Source organism: Trichechus manatus, unplaced genomic scaffold, assembly GCF_000243295.1.
Source record: "Trichechus manatus latirostris isolate Lorelei unplaced genomic scaffold, TriManLat1.0 scaffold00087, whole genome shotgun sequence".
Classification (NCBI taxonomy): domain Eukaryota; kingdom Metazoa; phylum Chordata; class Mammalia; order Sirenia; family Trichechidae; genus Trichechus; species Trichechus manatus.
In genome coordinates this window covers 2,939,150-2,963,842 of record NW_004444023.1, presented here as the reverse complement: position 1 = coordinate 2,963,842, position 24,693 = coordinate 2,939,150, and the positions used below count along the sequence as shown (strand labels likewise).

At 44.5% G+C, this 24,693-nt stretch overlaps 2 protein-coding genes and 1 non-coding gene across 3 annotated transcripts in view; 1 reads left to right on the top strand and 2 right to left on the bottom strand.

Moving 5' to 3' along the window:
* The first annotated feature begins 7,114 nt into the window (after positions 1–7,114).
* Positions 7,115–14,123, top strand: CABP5 (calcium binding protein 5). The gene is made up of 6 exons (XM_004381620.1): positions 7,115–7,282; positions 9,431–9,461; positions 10,217–10,360; positions 11,431–11,540; positions 12,152–12,299; positions 14,098–14,123. Exons 1-6 carry the CDS (start codon positions 7,190–7,192, stop codon positions 14,121–14,123), a joined length of 552 nt encoding a protein of 183 aa, XP_004381677.1. The 5' UTR covers positions 7,115–7,189.
* TRNAG-CCC (transfer RNA glycine (anticodon CCC)) lies at positions 7,866–7,936 on the bottom strand. Its single transcript has one exon. It is a non-coding gene; the product is annotated as a tRNA-Gly (tRNA).
* A 9,653-nt stretch (positions 14,124–23,776) lies between the features above and the next one.
* ELSPBP1 (epididymal sperm binding protein 1) overlaps positions 23,777–24,693 on the bottom strand; it is a 12,050-nt gene continuing 11,133 nt past the window's right edge. The window contains exon 3 of the mRNA XM_012557027.2: positions 23,777–23,938. Within this exon, the coding sequence (XP_012412481.1) occupies positions 23,781–23,938 (158 nt within the window). The 3' untranslated portion in view covers positions 23,777–23,780. The remainder of the gene's footprint in view (positions 23,939–24,693) is intronic.

Below are 24,693 nucleotides of genomic sequence, written 5' to 3'. Positions count from 1 at the left end.
ATTAACTTGAATGCCGGGGTTACTGAAACTGAGACAAGCGTTTCCCCCCAGAGTGGACAGAGAGAGACTTCCCCTATAGCCAGTGCCCTGAATTTGGAATTCTAGCCTCCTGAAGTGTGAGAAAATAAATTTCTGTTCTCTAAAGCCACCCACTTGTGGTAATTAAAACACCCAGTTTCATCATCTGTGAAATAGATATCATGGTGCCTGTATCATTGAGAGGCTTAAATGAGTTAACAAGTCTGAGGACATTAGAACAGAGTCTGGCTCATCCTGAGTGGTCAATAAACTGTGTTGTTGTTGTTGTTTGTTGCCATCAAGTTGATTCTGACTCATGACAATCCCATGTGTACAGAGTAGAACTGTGCTCCATAGGGTTTTCAAGGCTGTGATCTTCCCGAAGCAGATCACCAGGCCTGGCTTCCAAGGCATCTCTGGGTGGGTTCGAACAGACAACCTTTTGGCCAGTAGTTGAGGGCTCAACTATCTGCACCACCCAGGGACTTCTCAATAAACTTTAGGCATTATTATTAATCCAGTGGCTTTCCACAGTTAACAGCACAACCATTTGTTCATTTAACATCTAACATGACAGCCGTGTAGGTCAAGCAGATGACAACAGAGGTCAGAGGTGCTGGTCAAAGGAGGGGTCACAGAGCCCACCCTTTTGGTACCTTTTCCTTTTCTCAGAGTTCTTAGAAAAATCTGCAAACCCCAAGGCACTGTGGAGCACTTTTCTTTTACTTTAGGAGGGGGTGCCCTTAAAAAATTAGCTTTAGTTAGTGTGATGGTTAAGATTGTGTGTCAACTTGGCTGGGCCATGATTCTCCGTGTTTCAATGTAATCACTCCCATGATTGAATATACTGTGAGTAGCCAATCAGATGAAAGGGAGTCTCCTTGGGGGTGTGGCCCACATCTGTATATAAGCAGACGTTCTAGCTTTTTGCTCTCTCTGGATCCTGCGGCTGCTTCCTGTCGTCTCATCTCCCGTTCTTGGGACTTGAGCTGTCAGCTTATCTGCCTAACCTGGTATTTTTCGCTCTGCACAGCCTGTGAGTGGGAGCCCTGCTCTCCAACCTTCCGATCTTGGGCTTGCCAGCTTCTGCAGCTGTGTGACTTGGGAGAGGCCTCTACCCTGATCCACGGACTTGGGACGTTCTAGCCTCTACAATCACGTGAGCTGTTTCCTTGATATAATCTCTCTCTATATATATATTTATACACTTTACTGGTTTTGCTTCTCTAGAGAACCCATCCTAAGACAGTTAGGAATAGGAGGAGGAAATGCAAAGTGTGGCTAATTGCTTCCATGAACAACTGCCTCCCTTGCCATGAGATCAGAAGAACTGGATGGTGCCCTGATACCATTACTGAACGTTTTGATCAAAGATTCTATAGAAGAATCCTGACCAAAAGTGGGAAAATGCAGAACAGAATTTCAAATTCTCACAGAACCCAGACTTTCTGGAGCCATGGAGGCTGGATGAACCCCTGAAACTACTGCCCTGAGATAATTTTTAAACCTTAAACCAAAAATATCCCCTGAAATCTTCTTAAAACCAAACAATAGTTTAGTTTAACTAGTAAAGAATGTCTGCCTTTAGCACTGTGGTCTTTTAAGATCTGTCTATATGGGATCAAACTGACAACAGCAACTTGAAAGTTTAGCTAGGAAACTTAGGAGGCGGTGAGTTTATGTTAATGGGGGAGGAACAACTCAGAAAAGGAGGGTGAGAATGGTTGCACAACTCAAAGAGTGTAATCAATGTCACTGAATTGTACATGTAGAAACTTGAACTGGTGTATGTTTTGCTGTGTATATTCTCAACAACAATGAAAAAATAAATCATATAAAAAAAAAACTAGCTTTGACCACAACTACCACGGCCTCCATCAGACTGAGTCCAGTACAACTAGATGGTGCCCAGCTACCATCACTGACTCCTCTGACCAGGATCACAACAGAGGGTCATGGACAGAGCTGGAGAAAAATGTAGAACAAAATTCTAACTCACAAAAAAAGACCAGATTTACCGGCCTGACAGAGACTGGAAAAACCCCAAGAGTATGGCCCCCGGACACCCTTTTAGCTCAATAATGAAGTCACTTCCGCGGTTCAATGTCCAGCCAAAGATTAGGCAGCCCCATAAAACAAAACGAGACTAATGGGGCACAACAGTCCAGGGACAAGGACTAGAAGGCAGGAGGAGACAGGAAAGCTGGTAATAGGGAACACAAGTTTGAGAAGGGACAGTGTTGACATGTCGTGGGGTTGTTAACCATTGTCACAAAACAATACGTGTACTGTTTAATGAGAAACTATTTGTTCTGTAAACCTTCATCTAAAGTACAATTTAAAAAAATCAGCTTTATCCAGGTATAAGCGACAGACTAAAGACATTTAACACATACAGTTTGGTAAGCTTTGGCAAATGTTTACACCTGCTATCATTCTAAGCACTGTATTAGTTTTCTATGACTTTTACACTATGAACACTAATGCACTGATAAAACAAACAGACAAAAAAAACCACTGCCATCAAGCCAATTCCAACTCACAGTGACCCTATAGGACAGAGTAGAACTGCCCTACAGGGTTTCCAAGGCCCTGATGGCACAATGGTTAAGATCTTGGCTGCTAACCAGTTCAAATCCACCAGCCACTCCTTGGAAACTCTATGGGGAAGTTCTGCTCTGTTCTACAGGGTCGCTATGAGTCGGAATAGACTAGATGATAACAGGTTGGGTTTGGTTTTAATCTTTACGGAAGCAGACTGCCACATCTTTCTTTCTCGGAGCGGCTGGTGGGTTTGAACCACTGAGCTTTTTGGTTAGCAGCTGAGCACTTTAACCACCGTGCCACTAGGACTCCTTAGGGCATTGTTAGAAACATGTACAGTATTGTTGTTGTTAGTTGCCATTCAGTTGATTCCGACTCATAGCAACCCCAAGTGACATAGTAGAACTGCCCCATAGGGTTTTCAAGACTGTAATCTTTATGGAAGCAGGTCACTGGGTTTTTCTCCTGTGGAGCTGATGGGTGGGTTTGAACCGCCAATCTTTTCATTAGCAGCTGAGCACTTAACCGTAGCGCCACCAGGGCTCCTTAGAAATGGGTATTTTGATCAATACACTGAATGTCTGGAGAGTAGGTTTTGGCTAAGTGCCATTGGGTGAATCAATTCTCATGGGTTGATTTCTGGCCATTTCACTAACAGCCAGGGTTCCAGATGAGTCATTGCTCTATTTTAAGCTCTGTGACCTTGGGTAGCCACTCAATCCCTCTTATGTAAGAGATTAAATCCAGCCTAGAGCGTCTCACCTTTGTGACCGAGAAATCATTGAAACACTTACTTGCTGTAGAAACCTGGAGACTGAATTACTGTCTCATGTGGATCCGCAAGAGGGACCATTTTTGCCCAGGGCCATCCTGGGTGGTTCAGACAGTTGAGATGCTTGGGTGCTAACCAAAAGTTTGGCAGTTCAAGTCCACCCAGAAGCACCTCAGAAGAAAGGTCTGGTTATCTACTTTCAAGAAATCGGCATTGAAAACCCTATGGAGAGCAGTTCTACTCTGACATGCTTGGGATTGCCATGAGTTGAAGTCAACTTGACAGCAACTGGTATATCCAGCATATGAGTAGAGGGGCTGGCACAGGGCCCAGAATTCCAGTTTTCCAGTTTTAGGATTTTCACCAGCAGATGGCTGAGTTTGGGTATCTGATCATCTAATTTTGTGATAAGGAGCCCTGTTGGCACAGTGGTTAAGTACTCGGCTGCTAATGGAAATGTCGGCGGTTCAAACCCACCCATCAGCTCCATGGGAGAAAGGCCTGGCGATCTGCTTCCATAAAGATTTCAAAAACACCAAAACCCACTGCCTTCTAGTCAATTCCATCTCATAGCGACCCTGTAAGACAGAGTAGAACTACCCCATAGGGCTTCCAAGGCTGTAATCTTTATGGAAGCAGAGTGCCGCATCTTTCTCCAGCAGAGCAGCTGGTAGGTTCGAGCCACCAATCTTTGAGTTAGCAACCAAGCGATTAACCACTGCAACACCAGGGCTCTTTCCATAAAGATTACAGCCTAGAAAACCCTATGAGGCAGTTCTACTCTGTCACACAAAGTCACCATGAGTCGGAATTGACTGAATGGCACCCAAAAACAGCAATAAGTTTGTGATTAAGCAAGTCCTGTTCGTCTGTGGCCATCCTTGGCTTCAAACATGGATCATTGGACTACATCTCCATGTGTCCTTTTGGGTTAACAGTGTTTTGCTCTCAGGTTTGCAAACTCTTCATCTTGGACTAAGGCATGAGATCTCTGCCTTAGTTTTCTTATTGGACGTGCTGACTCCCTCCCTCGTTAAACCACTCCTCAGTCTGGAAGCTTATTACGTTGGTCATTTTGATCTTTGAGATTCCACCATGAAAGTCCAGAGATGGACAGAAATGTCTTTTCTTATTTGAGTTTCTTCTCCTCCTTCCTCCCTCCTCCTTCCTCGTTCTTCTTCCTCTTCCTCCTCATGTCCTGCTTCTGCTCCTCCTGCTCCTCCTTCTTCTATATTTTCTTTTTCTTCTGTGGAGCAGTGTATTGGGTGACTCTGACGTTGTGAAAAATACTCTTTGGGATGAGGCACTTGTTGGAGACACCGGGTTGATGCCATAGGATGTGTACTTTGGTGGTGGTAGTGTGGAGAATCCCAAGTCTATTTTCCTCAAAGAGGAGGATTGTTAGCATAAAGTTTCCAAGGTTCATCCATGTTGTAGCCTATATCAGTACTTCATTTCTTTTTATGACTAAATAATATTATCATATTTTATTTATCCATTCATTGACTGATGGACACATGGGTACTTTCCACCTTTTGGTTATTGCGAATAGTGCTCCTGTGATCATTCGTGAACAAGTATTCAGTTGAGTTCCTGTTTTCAATTATTTTAGATGTATACCTAGGAGTAGAAGCTCTGGTGGCACAGTGGTTAAGAACTCGGCTGCTAACCAAAAGGTCAGCAGTTCAAATCTACCAGTCAGTCCTTAGAAACCCTATAGGGCAGTTCTACTCTGTCCTCTAGAGTCTCTATGAGTGGGAATTGACTCAATGGCAGCGGGTTATACCTAGGAGTAAAATCACTGGGTCATATGGTAGTTCAGTGTTTAATTTTTTGAAGAACTGCTGGACTCTTTTCCCAGCTGCACCATTTTACATTCCCAACAGCAATGCATGAGAGTGCCAATTTCTACACATCCTCACCAACACTTGTTATTTTCGGTTCTTTTTTTTGTTTTTTTAATAGCCATCCTGGTGGATGTGAAGTGGTATCTCATTATGGCGTGGATTTACATTTCCCTAATGACTAATGAGATTTCACCTCTTTCTGCCTCAATAATAATAGCACTTATCCTTTAGGGTGTTTTGAGGATTAAATGAGATAATGCACGTAGAGCACTTAGAATAATGCCTGACTTATAGTAGGGGCTAACTAAATAGTCGTTATGTTATTATTATGGGAAAGAGGTCAAGTTGAGGTCACCCTTCTCAAGTTCCAACACTCTGGGCCATGAATTGCTGAGTCATACGGTAGGAGGGGAATTGCTGGATCATATGGTAATCCTATGTTTGACTTTTTGAAGAACTTGTGGACTGTTTTCCCAGCTGCACCATTATATATTCCCACCAGCACTGTATGAGGGTACCATTGTCTACACATCATTGTAGCACTTGTTATTTTCTGGGTTTTTTTTCCCTATAGCCATCCTAGCGGCTGTGAAGTGGTATGGCTCCTCTGTGAGAACTCCTCCCTCACCCCACTACCCCATTTGAACTCTGGGTCCCCACATCAGAGTGTCCCCAGTATCCCCCCATGTGGACATTTCTCCTCACCCCTTGGGTTCTGACACCCCATTCTGGGCCACTGTGACTTCTCACCCCCACCTACTCCCCCACCCCCTCTAGCTAACAGGGCCTTGCTCTGCCCCACTGAATTATTCAGGAAAGAAAGAAAAGGAAGCTCTAAGAAATATCTAGAATCGGCAAATGCATGTAGACCAGAGTTTATTAGTGGTAACCAGGGGAGGGGGAGGGGGGAGAGGGAGTTATTGCTTAAGGGGCAATGAATTTCTGTGAAGGCTGATGGAAGATTTTGGAAATGGATAGTGGTGATGATGGCACAATATGGTGAATGTAATAAATGTCACTAAATGGTACATGTAAAAATGATTGAAATGGCCAAAAAGGAACAAGAAGGAGAAGGAAAAGAAGAGGTAATAGTAGAAGGAGGAGGAGGAAGCTGAGCATAAGAAGAGCAAACCCCATGCTCTTAATCACTATGCATGACTATTTCCTGGAGTCATGGTATTACACAATTCCTCATCCCACTCATTTGGACATCCTGCCTCCCCCACAAAAAAAAAACAAACCCATACCATCGAGGTGGGCTTCAGTCATGGCAACCCCATGTGTGACAGAGTAGAACTGTACTCCATGTGGTTTTCTTGGCTGTAATCTTTATGGAAGCAGATTGCCAGGCCTTTCTCCTCTGGCAACGATGGGTGGGTCCAAACTGCCAACCTTTCGGTTAACAGCTGAGTTCAGACCATCTGGGCTACCTAGGCACCTTCATTTGCACACACCCCACACTCACTCTGGAAGTTCCTTGAGGACAGAGGCCATATCCTCCCCATTTTCAGAGGGGCCTGACTCAGAGTGAGCAATCAGAATGCTTATTGGGGGATGGAGAAGGGGAGAGAGTTGACACATCACGGGGTTGGCAACCAATGTCATAGAACAATTTGTGTATTGTTTAATGAGAAACTAATTTGCCCTATAAACTTTCACCTGAAGCACCATAAAAATAAATAAAACTCCTAAAAAAATGGTTATTGGAATATTGAATGATAGATGACCATCCTCTGCTCTAATCCCCATTTTTGAGACGATCTTTCCAATCTATTGGGGGGATAAAAGGTCAGAGCTTAAGACTGTCTCATTTGAGCCAGATGGGGAGGCAGGAACAGCTCTGAGCCCTCCCCAACCCAGGGAGAGATTTCCACTCCAGCTGTCACAGCTCTGAGGCACAGAGACTGAGAGTGAAGCCAACAGAGGCAACACTAGGAGTGGTGGAGAAGATAAGGAGGCTGAGACACCAAACAGGAAACAGGAAGGAGGGGGAGCTGTCTTGAGACTGATGCCTGGTGATCTCCATCCTGCCCCCTCCATGCAGTTTCCCATGGGCCCCGCCTGCATCTTCTTGAGAAAAGGCATCGCAGAGAAACAGCGGGTGAGGCGGGGGTTGGTGGGAAAAGGTGGGGAGCAGGGCAAGATAAGCTGAGACTTGGGGAAAAAGGAGGAGAAGGACAGATAATGTCATGGCGGGTGCAATGAAACAAGGGAAACAGATGGAAAGAGCATGAACAGAGAAGGTAGTTGAATCCCAGGGAAATGGTGTGAGGATGAAGTGAGAAGCAAAAAGGAGGAGAGGAAGGGACAGAAAAATAAAACAAGAGGTTGAGCTGGGGTGATGTCATTGTTGATGATGATCACGCTTCTTTTCTATGGACATGCATAGCAATGGTGAGGATGATACCAATGTCGTTGTTAGCTACCATTGAGTCAGCCCCCAACTCATGGCGACCCCATGCACAACACTGAGTGAAACACTGCCCAGTCCTGTGCCATCCCCACGATTGGTTGTGGATCGGACCGTCGTGATTCATAGGGATTTCGTTGGTTGACTTCTCAGAAGTAGATCGCCAAGACTTTCGTCTTCATCCATCTTAGTCTGGAAGCTCTGCTGAAATCTGTTCAGCATCATAGCAACATGCAAGCCACCACCGACACACAGATGTTGGCTGCGCATGGGGTGCATTGGTTGGGAATTGAACCCAGGTCTACTGCATGGGAGGCGAGAATTCTACCACTGAACCACCAATGCCCCCATAGTGATACTAATTAAGTCCCTGCTATGTGCCCAGCCCTGTGCAAAGGGTTCTTTATTCCTGATGCCATTTAATCCTCAAAACAGCTCATGAGGTCAGTGATACTTTCATTCCCATTTGACAGGCGAGGAAACTGAGGTTCTGTGTCATGAAGTCTCCTTAAGTGTTGACTTAAGGTTACACAATTAGTAAGTGATCTGGTCAGATCTGTTTGATTCCAATGAGTGTGTTCTTCATTGTTAGGCTTTATGATCACTGAAAAAAGAGAGGGAGGGAATTTTGGGGGAAGGAGATAATGAGAAAGAGGGGCTGGGGGAAGGGCTTGAAGGATAAAAAGAAATAAAGTTGAACAGGCCAGAGGTTGGGAAAATTCCCTAGGTGGTACAATCCTTCAGGTATTTCTGGGAGTGAGCAAGAGCAGCAATGATTGGAAGTTCTTAGAAGTTGTAGAGATTGGTCTCGCTGTCATTGATCATCTTGAATTCCATTGAACATTGGCCACATGCAAAGTGATTCTAATCCTTGGAAGAAAGAACATAGGCAGGTAGAAAAAGTCAATGGGGTGCGTTGTGGTTGTTGTTCGTTGCTGTCAAGTCAATTTCAACTCATGGTGATCCCATGAGGTATATGCCCATGGGGTATAGTGGAAAGAATTCTGACCTGGGAGTCAAGATCTCTGAATTCAAATCCCAGACCTGTGCTTGACTTGCTGCCTGACCTTGAGGAAGTAATTTAATGTCTCTGTGTCTTGGCGGCAGGCGGTATCTGCCATTTATGGGCTGTGTGACCTTGGGCAGGTTACATAACCTCTCTGTGCCTTCACTTCTTCATTAGTGAGATGGGAATGATATTTGGATCTACCATATAGAGGGGTTCTGAGGTTTAAATGAAATAATTGTAGAAACTGCCTGGTACAGAGTCAGCACTCTGAAGATGTTAACTGTGATTATAATTCTCACTTTCTTCATCTGGAAGACAAACAGATTGGGCTCCACGGCTTCTGAGAGCCTTCCAGTACAGCTTGATGGTTGTCTATCTGAGAAAGGCAAAACCAAACCAAACCTGTTGCCATAGAGTCTATTCTGACTCCTAGCAACCCCCTGTGGTTTCCAAGGCTGTAATCTTTACAGAAGCAGACTGCCACATCTGTCTCCTGCGAAGCAGCTTGTGGGTGTGAACCACCGACTTTTTGGTTTGTAGCCAGGTGCTATAACCACTCTGCCACCAGGGCTCCTCTTAAAGGCAGAAGGAGAGAAATGAAGATTCAAGGATGGAAGAGAAGAGATGGGGAGAAGGGGTGGGGAAGAGGGTGAGGATCCAAGAAGCATGGAATGGGAGTTAAGGGATGTGAGGGAGAAGAGGACAGCAAGAATGGGAAAAGGGAAAGGGTAGGGAGAAACTTGGGAGAATAAGGAGACGTGTTTGGAGAAGCTGGGTGTTGGATTCCTGACCCTCTCTCCACATTCCCTTTCCCTTGAATTTCTTTCCAGGAAAGACCACTAGGACAAGATGAGATTGAAGGTAACACCCTCTCCCCCAATCACCCCCGCACTGCCATCCTCCCATTTACCCTGCCCTCTACCCCTTTGTACATTTCAGTGTAAATCTTTTTACGTGAAAATTTTACACCCCTCTCCCTTCGCACTCAATTGAGATTTTGTGGCACTCATTCTCGTGGCAGTTTAAGTACCTCCCAAAATACTCAGAAGCATCTCTATCCCCAAGTGTCTCAGAGACCCAGGAAGGACACACGTGTTTTAGGATGAATCAAAAATTATTGAGTTTTCTCTTGGTGGTTTTCAGGTTCTCCATAACTTCACTCAAGAATCTGAAGGACTTCCATGCTATCATTTAGTGGCTTCAGGAATCATACCTCTTGCAAACACATTTCATACATTGCTCTCCTTTGACATTTTTGTTTTGGGTTTTTGTTTGTTTTTGTTTTTTTAAATGTACAGTAAAACCTGCAAAGCTGGAACTTGTGTAAGGTGGGAACTTGTCAGAGAAGGAAAACTCACTGAGTGTTTATGAGGTAGGACTCCAAATAGAGAATGATAGAAAAGTGGTAAGACTGCACTCTGTCAAAGGTGGAAAATTTACGAGACCCGGAAAAACAAGGCAGTCCTCAGTCCGGTCACATTCCGGCTGTCACAGGTTTCACTGTATTCTGTTTTGAGGAATCTCTAGCCAGTGCTTCATTGATACTTTCAAGAGATGCTACTCTTCCCCGTTGATTGTTCTCATATTTCCCAAATTTCTTCTGTCTTAACTTTCAGAGCTCCGGGAAGCATTCCTTGAGTTTGACAAAGACCGAGATGGGTTCATCTCTTGTAAGGATTTGGGGAATCTCATGAGAACCATGGGATACATGCCGACGGAGATGGAACTGACTGAACTGGGCCAGCAAATACGCATGAACTGTGAGGCCCGGGGCTGGGAGGAATGACTGGAGTTAGGGGAGGGCTAAGGGTGGAGTTGGGAAAGATATGGAGATTGAGAGTAGAGTTGGGGATAGGGAGAAGGGTAAGAGGCACAAGACGTCTGAAAAGAAATGGTTCTGACTCAGAGAGGCATCATTTGAAGTAGTTAAAGAATAACTTTTAGAGATAGATCTGTGTTCAAGTTCCAGTTCTATTGTTTTACTAATTACAGTCATTTTGAAAAGCGATGTTCACCCCTGCTCTTGTGTCTCAGTCTTCTCATTAGTCAAGTGAAGACTATATCACTCCCTACCTCACAGGGTTATGGGAGGGAAGGGATAAAGGTGCTAATGCAGGCAAAGGCATAGCCTCCAGGAAATATTTATTAAATGTAAATTATGGATATCCCCACTAAGATTCATCAGTAGAGCACAAGATTGAGCTTTACCTGACATTGGAAACAGAATTGGAGTTGGAGCTAATGTTGATAAATAGTGTTGCAAAAAGCATGGATTTTTTTATATGGATGTTGTTGTTAGGTACTGTGGAGTCCATTTTGATTCATAGTGACTGCGTGTGGCAGAGTAGAACTTACCCATAGAGTTTTCTAGGCTGTAATCTTCATGGGAGCAGATTGCTAGGATTGATTTTGAGATCACAGCTGAGATAAAGTTGCCCTTGGCTTTGCTTCTGGGCACATAACTGAGTTAACAAGGTTGAATTCAAGGACAAGATAGTATTCATATCTGGAAGAGACTTCGTACCTAATGATGCTGATTTAATTCATATCTCCCTTCCCACTATACAGATGAGGGAACAGAGAGTTTAAGCAATTAAGAGATTGGCCCAAGGTCACCTGAACAGTTAGTTTTTTCCACAATACCACACCCTGTCCATCTCTGTTTGGATTAGAGGGACATAAGGACTTGAGTTGGAGGGAGGAGGTCAAAGACAGCTCTTTGAAAGAGATGGGAGCAGGTCCATTTCTTGAACATATTTAAGGAGCAGAGTGAGGTAGTGTAAGGTTGATGCACATGGAGCTTCACTTAACCTGCCTTTTCTTTCCTCAGTGGGTGGCCGTGTAGACTTTGATGACTTTGTGGAGCTCATGACCCCCAAATTGCTTGCAGAAACAGCTGGGATGATCGGGGTCCAGGAGATGCGAGATGCCTTCAAGGAGGTGAGTTAAGAGTTTCATGGTGCTAAAGGTAGTTGAGGAACCCTAGAGGTCTATGATTAGTCATTACCATAGACAGGACCCACCAAAACCAATTTTTCTTCCTAGCTATGGTGGGATTTAAGGGAGCCCTGGTGGTGCAGTGGTTATAACCAAAAGGTTGGCAGTTCAAACCTACTAGCTCCTCCACAGGAGAAAGATGTGGCAGTCTGCTTCTATAAAGATTACAGCCTTGGAAACCCTACGGGACAGTTCTACTCTGTCCCAGTGTCACTCTAAGTTGGAATTGACTCTTCGGCAGTGGGTTATTATCATTATGGAGCCCTGGTGGCTTAACGGTTAAACTCTCAGCTGCTAACTGAAAGGTTGATGGTTTGAACCCACCAGTGGTTCTTTGGGAGAAAAGACCTGGCAATCTGCTTCCGTAAGGATTTACAGCCCTGGAAACCCTATGGGGCAGTTCTACTCTGTCCTATATGTTCCATATGAGTCAGAATTGACTCAATGGCACACAAAATGAGTTGGAATTGACTTGATGGCACACAAAAACAATAGTTATTATTATTGCCATCGTCATTGTTGTTGCTAGCATTGTCCCCTCTGCTCCTATTCAGTTTGACACCAATGGGGACGGAGAGATCACGCTGGGGGAGCTGCAGCAGGCCATGCACAGGCTTCTGGGAGAGAGACTCACACCCCGGGAGATCTCCGAGGTGGTCCGGGAGGCTGATGTTAACGGAGATGGCACCGTTGACTTTGAAGGTGACCTTATATGGGGGCAGCCGCTGCTGGAAGCCACCTCCAACTCCCCTGTGCTTTTCCAAGTCAGCCAACCTTTCTCACTCTTTCCCCAGCTTCGGGTGGCGGTGGCAGGCTTTGGAAGTGTTTGTTCCATCTCTTTGAAGTTGCTAGGTGGTGCAAATGGTTAAGCAAAGAAAATGGGTGGTGGTTTAAATCCACCAAGAGGCTCCTTGGAAGAAAGGCCTGGCAATCTGCTTCCAAAAGGTCACAGCCATGAAAACCCTATGAAGCAGTTCTATTCTGTAACACATGGAGGCGCCATGAGTCAGAGTCAACTCCACGGCAACTGGTTTGGTTTTTGGTTTGGTTCTACCCCTTTCTGTCCGTGTCACTCCAAAAAACTCAGTGTCTCCCACCTGGCTGTGGTTAAGCACTCGGCTGTTAACCAAAAGGTCAGCAGTTCAAACCCACTAGCCGCTCCCTGGGAGAAAGATGTGGCAGCCTGCTTTTGCAGAGATAATAGCCTAGGAAACCCTATGGGGCAGTTCTACTCTGTCAAATGGGGCCACTGTGAGTCATAATTGACTCAACGGCACCCAACAACGACAGCTCCTTGGCATCCAACAACAACAACAGCTCCTTGGAATACTCCATCCAGACGGCCTATTCTTACACTCAGAACTCACTCCCAGCTCTCCCATCCTTTCCTTGTTTACTGGGTTCCCTGATAATAAGAACAAAATGTTCCCTGATCCACTGACTGCTCGATGGGGAGAAAAATGTAGAATAAAATTCAAATTCACACAAAAGGACGAGACTCGCTAGTCTGACAGCCGGGAGGAACCACCGAGACTATAGCCCCCGGACACTCTGCTAACTCAGAACTGAAGCCACTCCCAAAGTCCACCTTTCAGCTAAAGATTGGACAGCCCCCTATAAAACAAACAATAACACACGAGGAACATGCTTCTTAGTTCAACCAAGTATACTAGACCAAATGGGCAACACTTGCCCAAAAGCAAAGATGAGAAGGCAGGAAGGGACAGGAAAACTGGACAAATGGACACGGGGAATCCAGGGTGGAGAGGGAAAGGGGGAGAGTGATGACACATTGCAGGGATTGCAACCAGTGCCACAAAATGATTTGTGTATAAATTTTTAAATGAGACACTAATTTGTACTATAAACTTCCACCTAAAGCACAATAAAATAAATTTAAAAAAACTGTTCCCTGAGAAGGAAAGTGGACTGGTTAGAAGCTGGAACTCGGAGGTCAGATTCACAGGGTCCAAATTCATAATTGCCTCTTATTAACTATGGGGCCGTATCATAATGACTTATTCGCTTTAAGTATCAGTTTCCATATTGGCAAAACGGGGGCGATGATGATGCGTTTCTTCCGAAGTTTTGGAAAAAACAAAAAGAAATCATGCCCTCAGCCAAAACACCAAAACCAGTGGCCATCGAGTCAACTCATGGGCGTCAGAGAAGAACTGCTCTGTAGGGTTTTCAATGGTGACCGGACGCACGGGAACAAAACGCTGCGGAGTCCTACACACTTCCCGTGATCATCTGGGGGTTGGACCGTTGTGATCTAGATGGTTTTCGTGGGCTTATTTTTGGAAGTAGATTGCCAGCCTTTTCTTCCGAGGTGCCTCGACGTAGATTCAAACTGCCAACCTCTGGGTTAGCAGCTGAGTGTGTTAACTGTTTGTGCCACCCAGGGGCTCCTGGCACAGAGTAAGGGCTCAGGAAAAATTTTTTTTAAATGTTGGCAAATCTTATGACTATGCACCTTACCAGGGGCTTTTCTTTGCAGAGTTTGTGAAGATGATGTCTCGCTGAGAAGGTTCTGGAAACCCCAGTCACTCTCCACTTGGTACAAGCCCTTGTGGAGGATCAAGTCCCCATGGCCCCTTAAAGGAGAGAGGGTGGAAGGGCTGTGTGCAGCAGCATGGATTGAGGTCAGACTATAAGCATAAATTTTACCTGGACTCAAGAGAGAGGGGTGTCGATAGAACTAGGTTAAAAACGAAGATTCTATGTACAGAAATATGAATGAACTAAAGTCCAGTTTTCACCCCAAGAATTCCAATGGTTAATGACATCTTTTTACTTCACATAATCCTAAATCCCTATTTCCTGTCAGAGTTCCTGCCCCAGCTTCCTGTGGGTGATAATAGTCTTTTCTTTCTCCCATCACACTATCAAAAAGTTCCGCACAGAGTCTACCCTTCCCCCTTCCTACTTTTACTGCTTCCAACTCCCTCAGTTTCTCTCTCCCCATAAGAGGGAGGTATATCAGTTATGGGGCTGGAGATACCAGCTGCCGTCTGGTCGAGTCCAACTCAGCGTGACCCCATGTGTGTGAGCGTGGAACTGTGTTCCATGGGATTCTCAGTGACTGATTTTTTTGGAAGTAGATTGCCAGGACTTTCTTCTGTGGCACCTCTGGGTGGACTCGGACCACCAACCTTCTGATTAGCAGCCAAGCAGGCTAAGAGTTTGCACCACCCAGCGACTCCACAGGGCTAGAAATAGGGCTCTTGATAAATCTGGGGTTGAGAAATGTTAACTAAAGTGACTTTTAAAGCAAGCTTCCCCCCTTTTCTGATTTTCTGGGAGCACAGTCTGGGTTTTTATTTATTTATTGGCTTTTTTTTTTTTTTCTTCTCCCTGGCCTCCCGCTTCCCTCTCCTTGTGTAAGACACTCAGGTCAGGGGACTGAATTAAATCACAAATCTGGATTATCAAGGCTTAGGGCAGGCTGATCCCTGGGGAATTAATCACCCACAAAATGTCATGACCCAAGGAGAGAGAGGTTAGGATCTCCAAATCCCCAGCCCAGCCAGGCTGCCAGGAAGCCATTCCAGGAAGCCCCCTACCTCTTTGCTACTCTGCCCTCAGTCTCAAGCCTGCACTGCTCAGGGAGGTTTTCTCTGTTAGATGGTATTATGGGTTGAATTGTGTCCCCCCCCCACAAAATATGTGCTGGAATACTAACCCCTATACCTGTGGATAAGGAGCCCTGGTGCCACAGTGGTTAAGCACTCCGCTGCTAACCAAAAGTTTGGCAGGTCGAACCCACCCAGTGGCTCTGCGAGAGAAAGACCTGGTGATCTGTTCCCTTAAATATTACAGCCTTGACAAAGTCATAGAAGCTTCATAGACACATCCGAACACCCTGAGGGACCGAATTAATGGGCTGAGGGCTGGGGACCATCGTCTCAGGGGACATCTAGCTCAATTGGCATAACATAATTCATAAAGAAAATATTCTACATTCTGCTTTGGTGAGTAGCATCTGGGGTCTTAAAAGCTTGTGAGCGGCTGTCTAAGATATTCCACTGGTCTCACCCTGTCTGGAGCAGGGGAGAATGAAGAAAACCAAAGACACAAGGGAAAGATTAGTCCAAAGGACTAATGAATCACAACTACCATGGCCTCCACCAAACTGAGTCCAGTACAACCAGGTGGTCCCCGGCTACCATCACTGACTGCTCTGACAAGAATCACAATAGAGGGTCACAGACCGAGCTAGAGAAAAATGTAGAACAAAATTCTGACTTTCAAAAAAAGACCAGACTTACTGGTCCAACAGAGACCAGAGAAACCCCAAGAGCATGGCCCCCGGACACCCTCTTAACTCAGTTCACCCTTCAGCCAAAGATTAGACAGGCCCATAAAACAAACAATAATATACGTAGCTTAACCATGTATATGAGACTAAATGGGCACACCAGCCCAGGGGCAAGGAGGAGAAGGCAGAAGGAGACAGGAAAGCTGGTAATGGGGAACCCAAGGTCAAGAAGGGGAGAATGTTGACACGTCGCAGGGTTGGCAACCAATGTCACAATATAATATGTGTATTAATTGTTTAATGAGAAACTAATTTGCTCTGTAAACCTTCATCTAAAGCACAATTTAAAAAAAGAAAAAAGGTCACAGCCTTGAAAACCCTATGGGTCAGTTCTACTCTGTCCCATGGGGCGCCATGAGTTGCAATCAATTTGACGGCGCACGACACAACATACTTACGGACATAATCCCAGTTGGGAATAGGAGTTTCTTTATTATGTTAATGAGGCCATATCAGCGCAGGGTGTGTCCTAAGCGTAATCACTTCTGACATACAAAAGAGCAGGTTAGGCACGGAAGCAAGCAAGCACAGACCGAGGAAGACAGAAACCATGCCACGTGAAGATCTCCAAGGAACTGAGGAACAGAAGCTGAAAAGAGACAAGGACCTCCCCCCCGAGACAGCAAGAAAGAAAGCCTTCCCCTAGCACTGGCACCCTAAATTCAGACTTCTAGCCTCCTAAACTGTGAGAAAATAAATTTCTGTTCATTAAAGCTACCCACTTGGGGTATTTGTGTTACATAGCAGCACTAGGAAACTAAGGCAGATGGGAATTCTATTCTGTCCTTCAATCCTGGGCACAGATCTGTGCTGTGAACGTGGAAAGATCATCCCTCACCTTCGCCTGAGAGCAGGACACCCCAACAATGCCAAGGTCCTCAAAATAAAGAATTCATGTCATGCCTCCTCTGAGTTTTATTTATTTTTTTCTGCTTTGAAATCCACTATGTAGGTTTATAGAATGGGTCATCTGGCTCAATAGCCTCAATTTACAAAATTTAATTATATTTAAGGGAGCCCTGGTGTCGCAGTGGTTAAAAGCTCAGCTGTTAACCAAAAGATCGGCAGTTAGAATCCACCAGCCACTCCTTGGAAACCCTATCGGGGGGGCAGCTCTACTCTGCCTATAGGGATCTGACCCCTATACTACTCTGACCCAACAGGGGCAGCTATGAGTGGGAATCGACTCAACGGCGATGGGTTTGTTTTTTTTGTTTACGATAAAGTCTCACAGAAGGAATCCACACGGCTGAGACCCTAATTTGGACTTTTAGCCTCCAGAACTGTGAGAAAATAAATTTCTGTTCTTTAAAGCCACCCACTTGTGGTATTTCTCATTGTGGCAGCACTAAGAAACTAAGACACAGGCTTTATTTTTCAGAGCATATCTAGGTGTACAGAAAAATTGATTAAATAAAATTATATTTAATTAAATTTCATAAAACAAATATTTAAAATTTTTATATAAAGTGTTTAAAAATTAAAAGTTTTATTTTATGAAAATATAAATTAAACCTTAAGGGGTAGGAGTTTATGTTAATGGGGAAAGAACAATTCAGAAAAGGAGGGTAAGAATGGTTGCACAACTCAAAGAATGTAATCAATGTCAATGAATTGTACATGCAGAAATGGTTGAATTGGTGTATGTTTTGCTGTGTATATTCTCAACAACAGCTAAATAAATTTAAAAAAGTTTTTTAATATATAAATTAAAATTTAGATTTTAAAAGGTGGAACCAGAATAATGAATTTCCTAACCTCTTACCAGGGGCCACTCCCTTTTTGCCATTCCTTTATTCCTTTCTTCTTTTCTGAGATCATTTTTAAAATGAATTAATTTAACAGACTCTTATAGATTCAATTGTGCCCCTCCCAAAATATATGTTGAAATCCTAACCCCTGTACCTATCAATACGACCCTTTTTGGAAGTAGGGGGTTTTCTTTTGTTATGTGAATGAAGTCATACCAGAGTAGGGTGGGTCCTAAACCTAATCCCCTCTGAGTTATAAAAAGAGCAGAAAGGGCACAGAGACACACACACACGGGGAGTGGAGGGAAGACAGACACCATGTGAGGATCCTCTACAAACCAAGGAACCCAGGAGCTCCCAGGGCTACTAACGAGAAAGGAATTGACGGGGCTCAGACACTGACTTGGGCTTTTAGCCTCCAGGACTGTGAAAAATAAATTTCTGTTCTTTAAAGCTACCCATTGGTGGTGTTTTTGTTATAGCAGCACTTGGTAAAGTAGAGGGACAGCGCAAAAGAGGAAGACCCTCAATGAGATGGATTGACAGTGGCTGCAACAATGGGCTCAAACATAACAATGATTGTGAGGATGACACAGGACAAGGCAGTGTTTCATTCTGTTGTACGTGGGGTTGCGATGAGTCGGAATCAACTCGATGGTGCCTAACAACACCAGATAACTAAGACAAACTTTATTTTTTAGAGCAGTTTTAGGTGATCAGAAAAATTGAGCAGAAAGTACAGAGAGTTCCCATACACCTCCTATCTCCCCTGCACACAGTTTGCCCTACTGGTAACATCTTGTATTTCTGTGTTTCATCTGTTACAAGCGAAAAGCCAATACTGACACATTATTATTAACTAAAATCCATAGTTTACATCAGGGTTCACTCTTTGTGATGACCATTTTATTTTTAAGCCTCATAACCATCCTTCCTTCTTTCCTCCCTCCCTTCCTTTCTTCCTTCCTTCCTTCCTTTCACCAAGACCAAAACCAAACCAATGGCCGTCAAGTCAATTCCAACTCATAGCGACCCTATAGGACAGAATAGAACTGCCCCACTGGGTTTCCAAGGAGCGGCTGGTGAATTTGAACTGCTGACCTTTTGGTTAGTAGCCAAACGCTTAACCACTGCATCACCAGGGCCCCCTTCCTTCCACGGGAATGTATTAAGTACTTGCTATGTGAAAGGCACTCTTCCAGACATCAAGCTGCAGCAGTGAATAAACCAGAGAAAACTCCAGACCCCATTATAATGGGCAAAAGTAGAGGTGAAACAAAATACATGAGTAAATAAGATCATATCTGTTCTTACAAGCAGCGCAGTTTGTGGTACTTTGTTATGGCAGCCCTAGGAAATAATTAGACCCCTACGGTCTACTCCTCTCCAGCCCCCGTGATCTTCTTGCTGTTCCCCTAACACTCCAGGTTCACGCCTGCCTCAGGGCCTTTGCACTTGCCCTTCCCTATGTCTGAAATGCTGTTCCCCAAATATGCCTGTAGTGCTCAATAAACTCCCTAATCACCTTGCTTTAAATGGAAACCCCTTTCCTCCCTCCTAGAGCCCCTAAACCCCTTCCCTGCTTTGTTTTTCTCCATAAAACTCCTATTATATTATTTGACTAAATAAGTAAATATAAAACATCCATTGCCATCAAGTCGATTCTGACTCATGGTGACCCCCTGTGACAGAGTAGAACTGCCCTATACAGTTTTCTAGGCTGTAATCTTTAAGGAAGCAGACTGCCACATCTTTCTCCCAAGGAGCAGCTGGTTGGGTTCAAACTGCCAATTTTTTGGTTAGCAGTTGAGCGCTTAACCACTGTGCCAACCAGGGCTCCTTAGTAGATACGATACCTGTTGCCGTCAAGTCGATTCCAACTCATAGTGACCCTATAGGACAGAGCAGAACTGCCCCATAGGGTTTCCAATCCTAGTGGATTCAAACTGCTGACCTTTTGGTTAGCAGCTGAGTTCAAATACAATACCATGTCATAATTTTATTAATCAATTGTTTATTAATTTTATTTATCACTTAATAAAATGAATATTTATTACTTTTATTTACCAATTATTAAATCAATTCTTTATCAAATTTATTATTAAATTACTATTAATTGATTTTTAATCAGCTAATAAATTAATTAATTACTAACTTATTAAATTAAATTTAAATAGCCCCATGTGGCTAGTGGCTACTGTATTGGAAAGTGCAGGGTCATACTATAAACCTGGGATTATTTTTGAAGCTTCCATTCAAGTGTGAGGAAAGAATAAAAAATTACCACTTAAGGGAAGCTCAAATGAGGATGAATACAGATAGAAAGAGAACTTGGAGAAAGAGCAAATAAATAAAAGCCAGTTGCTTTCGGGTCAATTCCCACTCATGGCAACCCCATGTGTGTCAGAGTAGAACCATGCTCCATAGAGTTTTCAGTGGCTCATCTTCAGAAGTAGATCACCAGGCCATTTTCTGAGGTACCTCTGGATGGACTCGAACTGCCAACCTTTTAGTTTGCAGCTGAGGATGTTAACTATTCACACCACTCAGGGATGCCCTGAGAAAGGGCAAAAACAAAAACAAAAACCCGTTGCCGTCAAGTCGATTCTGACTCATAATGACCCTATAGGACAGAGTAGAACTGCCCCATAGGGTTTCCAAGGAGCACCTGGTGGATTTGAACTGCTGACCTTTTGGTTAGCAGCAGTAGCTCTTAACCACTGCACCACCAGGGTTTCAGGGTGGCTTAGTTAGATAGAATGGACAGAGAAGAAATCTCTTATGGAGAGGAGGTCCCAGGCTGGTCTCCACAGGGTTCTTCCTCTGTCTGAGGGTGGAGACAAGCACACAGGGGGCTTATCAGGAAATTCCCCATGGGATCAGTACCTGGGAGGGGAGGATGCTCCTCAATTGAGGGTAATGAGTGAGGGGCAGTGGCAGGACACAAGGTAAGAGAAGTAAGCAGGGGCCTCATTTTGCAGGGCCCCGTAGGCCATAGAGGATTCCCTGGGTGCTGTAAACATTGGGTTAAGGACTCAACTACTAACCAAAAGGTTGGCAGTTCAAACCCACCTAGAGGCATCTCAGAAAACATGCTTGGTGATCTGCTTCCAAAAGGTCAGAGCCTTGAAAACTCTATGGAGCAGTTCTACTCTGCACACATGGAGTCACCGTGATTCAGAATCGAGTTGAGAGCAGCTGGTTTGGTTTTTGGTTGGTAAGCCATGGTGAGACCATACCTTAATGACTTTGCTGGCTTATTCCAGGATGTGAGTGTAGAGGGTTGAATGGTGTCCCCCACCAAAAGATATGTTCACCCGGAACCTGTGAATATGACCTTATTTGGATAAAAGGTCTTTGCAGATGTAGCTAAGGATCTCGAGGTGAGAGTCTCCCGGACTACCTGGATGAGCCGCAATTTCAATGACAAAGGTTTAATACATACCCGCAAATGATCCACGCAAGTCTGTGATTCCCCAGAAAGACAGAGCAGGCTGCAATTTCTCACAAGGGTCCCTGGGCTGAGGATCTTGTCTCCCCTCCCTGAGACTCACCAACCTAGCCATACATTCTGATCCCTCCCCATATCTCTTATTCTGTTGTTATTGTTGTGTGCCATCGATTCCAACTCATGGCAACCCTATACGACAAAGTAGAACTGCCCCATTGGGTTTCCAAAACCAACTTCCGTCTCATTCTCCCTCGGAGTGGCTGGTGGGTTCAAACCGACAACCTTTTGGTCAGCAGCCGAGCGCTTAACCATTAAGCCACCAGAGCTCATTTTCTCTCATTCTAAGAAGCGGAAATGGCAGTCCCCAGAGTTAATTCTGGACTCTTTTATTGGAGGTTTTGCCACATTTTCCCTCTGTTCTTGACAAAGAACCAAGTGATTAAACAAGACGGTGGAGAGGTGCTTCTAAAGGTCATTAGCTAAGCTTGGAAGATGCAATGTGAAAGACGAAGCAGGTTCCAGACTCATGTGGAAGTCTTGTTCTGAAGATGCTTTTCCTCCCCTTGAAAACAAAATCAAAGGCCAGCGTTAGGTAATGAGCATGCACTGGCTTCAAATGGAGTGCAGGAGGGAAAAAAAGCAATTTTATACTGGTTTTCAAGACTCAACTGGACGTAAGATAAAGCAGTTTACCGTAGTGTTGTTACACATACTCCCTCCCCTGCCTGGCTCTTGTGGTTGGTCTTAGGTGCCATCCAGTCGATTCTGACTCATGGCTCCCCCCGTGTGTTACAGAGTAGAACTGCCCCATAGAGTTTTCATGGCTGTAATGTTTTTGCTGTTGAGAATATACACAGCAAAACATACACCAATTCAACAGTTTCTGCCTGTACAATTCAGTGACATTGATTCCATTCTTCGAGTTGTACAACCATTCTCACCCTCCTTTTCTGAGTTGTTCCTCGGCCATTAACATAAACTCACTGCCCCTGAGTTTCCTATTGGATCTTTCGAGTTGCTGTTGTCAATTCGATCCCATATAGATAGTCCTTAAAAGAGCATAATGCTCAAGGTAGATATTTTTCACTAGTTAAGCTGACTGTAATCTTAATGAAAGCAGACTGCCAGGCCTTTCTTCTGTGGTACCACTGGGTGGATTCAAACCATCAACCTTTAGGTTAGCAGTCGAGCGTAAACTGTATGTGCCATCTAGGGACCTCTTAGAAGGAAGTACTCAAAAAATAAGCCCCTCAACCTCACCTCTGTTATAACAGGTTTGGTGGGAGACGGGCCTGCAAGAAGACATGGTTCTGTTCTGATGGATAGAAGTTGGAGGCTGAGTGCTAAAAATGTCCTTAGTCTTAGCCATAGACAGGGGAGCACTGTGGGTGTTTCTTTAATATCCATTTTGTTAAGGTGATACCCAGAGTCCTAAACCCATTCCTTTGCCTCTCCTCTGCTTGGAGATGTTAATTTTCAAAGCTGTTGTTGTTAGGTGTCATCGAGTCAGTTCTAACTCATAGCAACCCGATGTACAACAGAACGAAACACTGCTGGGTCCTGAGCCATCCTCACAATTGTTGTGCTTGAGTGCATTGTTGCAGCCATTGTGTCAACCCATCTCACTGAGGGTCTTGCTCTCTTTCGCTGACCTTCTACTTTTCAATTTTCAATGCCAACCCATAATTCAGAAAGTGTCACTAATTTGGTGCCATACATAAGCCAAAAGGAGACTTGGTGGTGCAGTGGTTAAGCACTCAGGCTGCTAACGAAAGGACAGTGGTTTGAACCCACCAGCCACTCCACGGGAGAATGATGTGGCAGTCTGCTTCCGTAAAGATTACAGCCTTGGAAACCTATGGGGCAGTTCTACTCTGTCACATGGGGTCACTATGAGTCGGAACCAAATTGATGGCACCTAACAACATAGGTGATTACAGTTAGCCCAGGTGAGGAGCCAGAAGACTAGAAGAAAAGGAGAGATGGAATTGGTCCAGAGGAGATAGCTGATGATTTGGGGGGCTTAGGTGGGGAAAGGGCCAAAGTGACAAGGAAGAGAAGAACCCAATCTTTTTCATGGTTGGCTCCTCTATCACAGGGGTGATGGGTTGACCAAATGGTGCCATGGTTTTTTGGGATCTGAGAAGTCTCCAGTGTCCCCTTTTCCAGTTTGTCTTTTCATATCACACTCCAGTTTGAGAAGTTCCACCTCCCTGATCTCTCATATCCAAAGCTTCCCAGACATGGAGCTTGGAATGGTATCTTTCTGGGACTGGAAGAGTTTGCCCATTCTCCCTTCTGCAGTCCTGCTTGATGGAGAAATCCCAGTTTCTTCACTTTCTAATTTCAGAAGTTGTTCTAATCTCCCCCCCACCCCCGCCAACACTTTATCTCTGGGAAATGGAGTCCACCTTGTTGAGAGCCGCAGCCAACCAGTTATGCTGGAAGGAATAGATAGCACCTTTGCATCAGCACTGCACCCACCTTCACACAAGCAAAGCACCCAAGTGTATTTTTCCTAATCTCACCTTACATCAGCGCTGCACTCAGGTGTGGTACCTGATCTCACCTTCACATAAGCAAGGTACCAAGGTATGGTACCTGATCTCACCTTCACACAAGCAAGGCACCCAGGTGTGGTACCTGATCTCACCTTCACATCAGCAATACACCCAGGTGTGGTCCCGGTCATAGTTGTAAGAGGTTGCACACCACAAAATCTTCTCTTCTGATCCTTTGGTAGTGCAGTTGAAATAATTTTTGTTTTTATAGTTAAATGGGAAATGACAGGGAGGGCCAAAAACCATTGCGGAGATTCCTAGGGAGAAGAAGGGGATGAAACAAAGATTACTCCAGGGTCTTCCACACTATGGTGACTTAGGCATCAGAGCCCACCCTAGATCAAAATTGAGTCAACATGGTGAATGGTTGTGTGGTTGGAGCCCTGCTCAGAGGCTCCAGTGGAGCGGGGAAATGTCATGCCTGTGGTGCCCTGAGCTTTGTTGTAACTCATCTATTTGGAGGGGGCACCTGTTAGTAACGTTCACAAAGGCGTTGTCCTTTGGATCTTGTCTTAGTTATCTAGTGCTACTGTGACATAAATACCCTACGTGGGTGGCTTTAAGTAGCAGAAATTCATTTTCTCATAGTTTAGAAGGCTAGAAGTCTGAATTTGGGCACTGGCTCTAAGTGAAGGCTCTCTCTCTCTGTCCACTCTGGGGGAATAGCCTTGTCTCAGCTTCTCTAGCCCTGGTGTTCCTTGGTTATCTCCATGTGGCATCTACCTTTCCCTCATTTCTGCTTGCTTTTCTGTGCCTAATCTACTCTTTTTTAATATCTCAAAAGGTCAAAAGGGGGAAAATGTAGAACAGAATTTAAAATTCTCATGGAATCCAGACTTTCTAGAGACATGGAGGTTGGATGAACCCCCAGAACTATTGCCCTGCAATAATCTTTAAACCTTAAACTAAAAATATCCTCTGAAGTCTCTTCTTAAAACCAAACAATAGTTTAACTTCACTAGCAAAATATGTCTGACTTGTACCAGACTTAATGGTCTGACTAAGACTGGAG

Coding starts and splice junctions, on each gene's coding strand:
- CABP5 (XM_004381620.1), top strand. CDS start 7,190: ATGCCTGGTGATCTCCATCCTGCCCCCTCCATGCAGTTTCCCATGGGC. Junction 7,283..9,430: donor GCATCGCAGAGAAACAGCGG/GTGAGGCGGGGG, acceptor ATTTCTTTCCAG/GAAAGACCACTAGGACAAGA. Junction 12,300..14,097: donor TGGCACCGTTGACTTTGAAG/GTGACCTTATAT, acceptor TTTTCTTTGCAG/AGTTTGTGAAGATGATGTCT.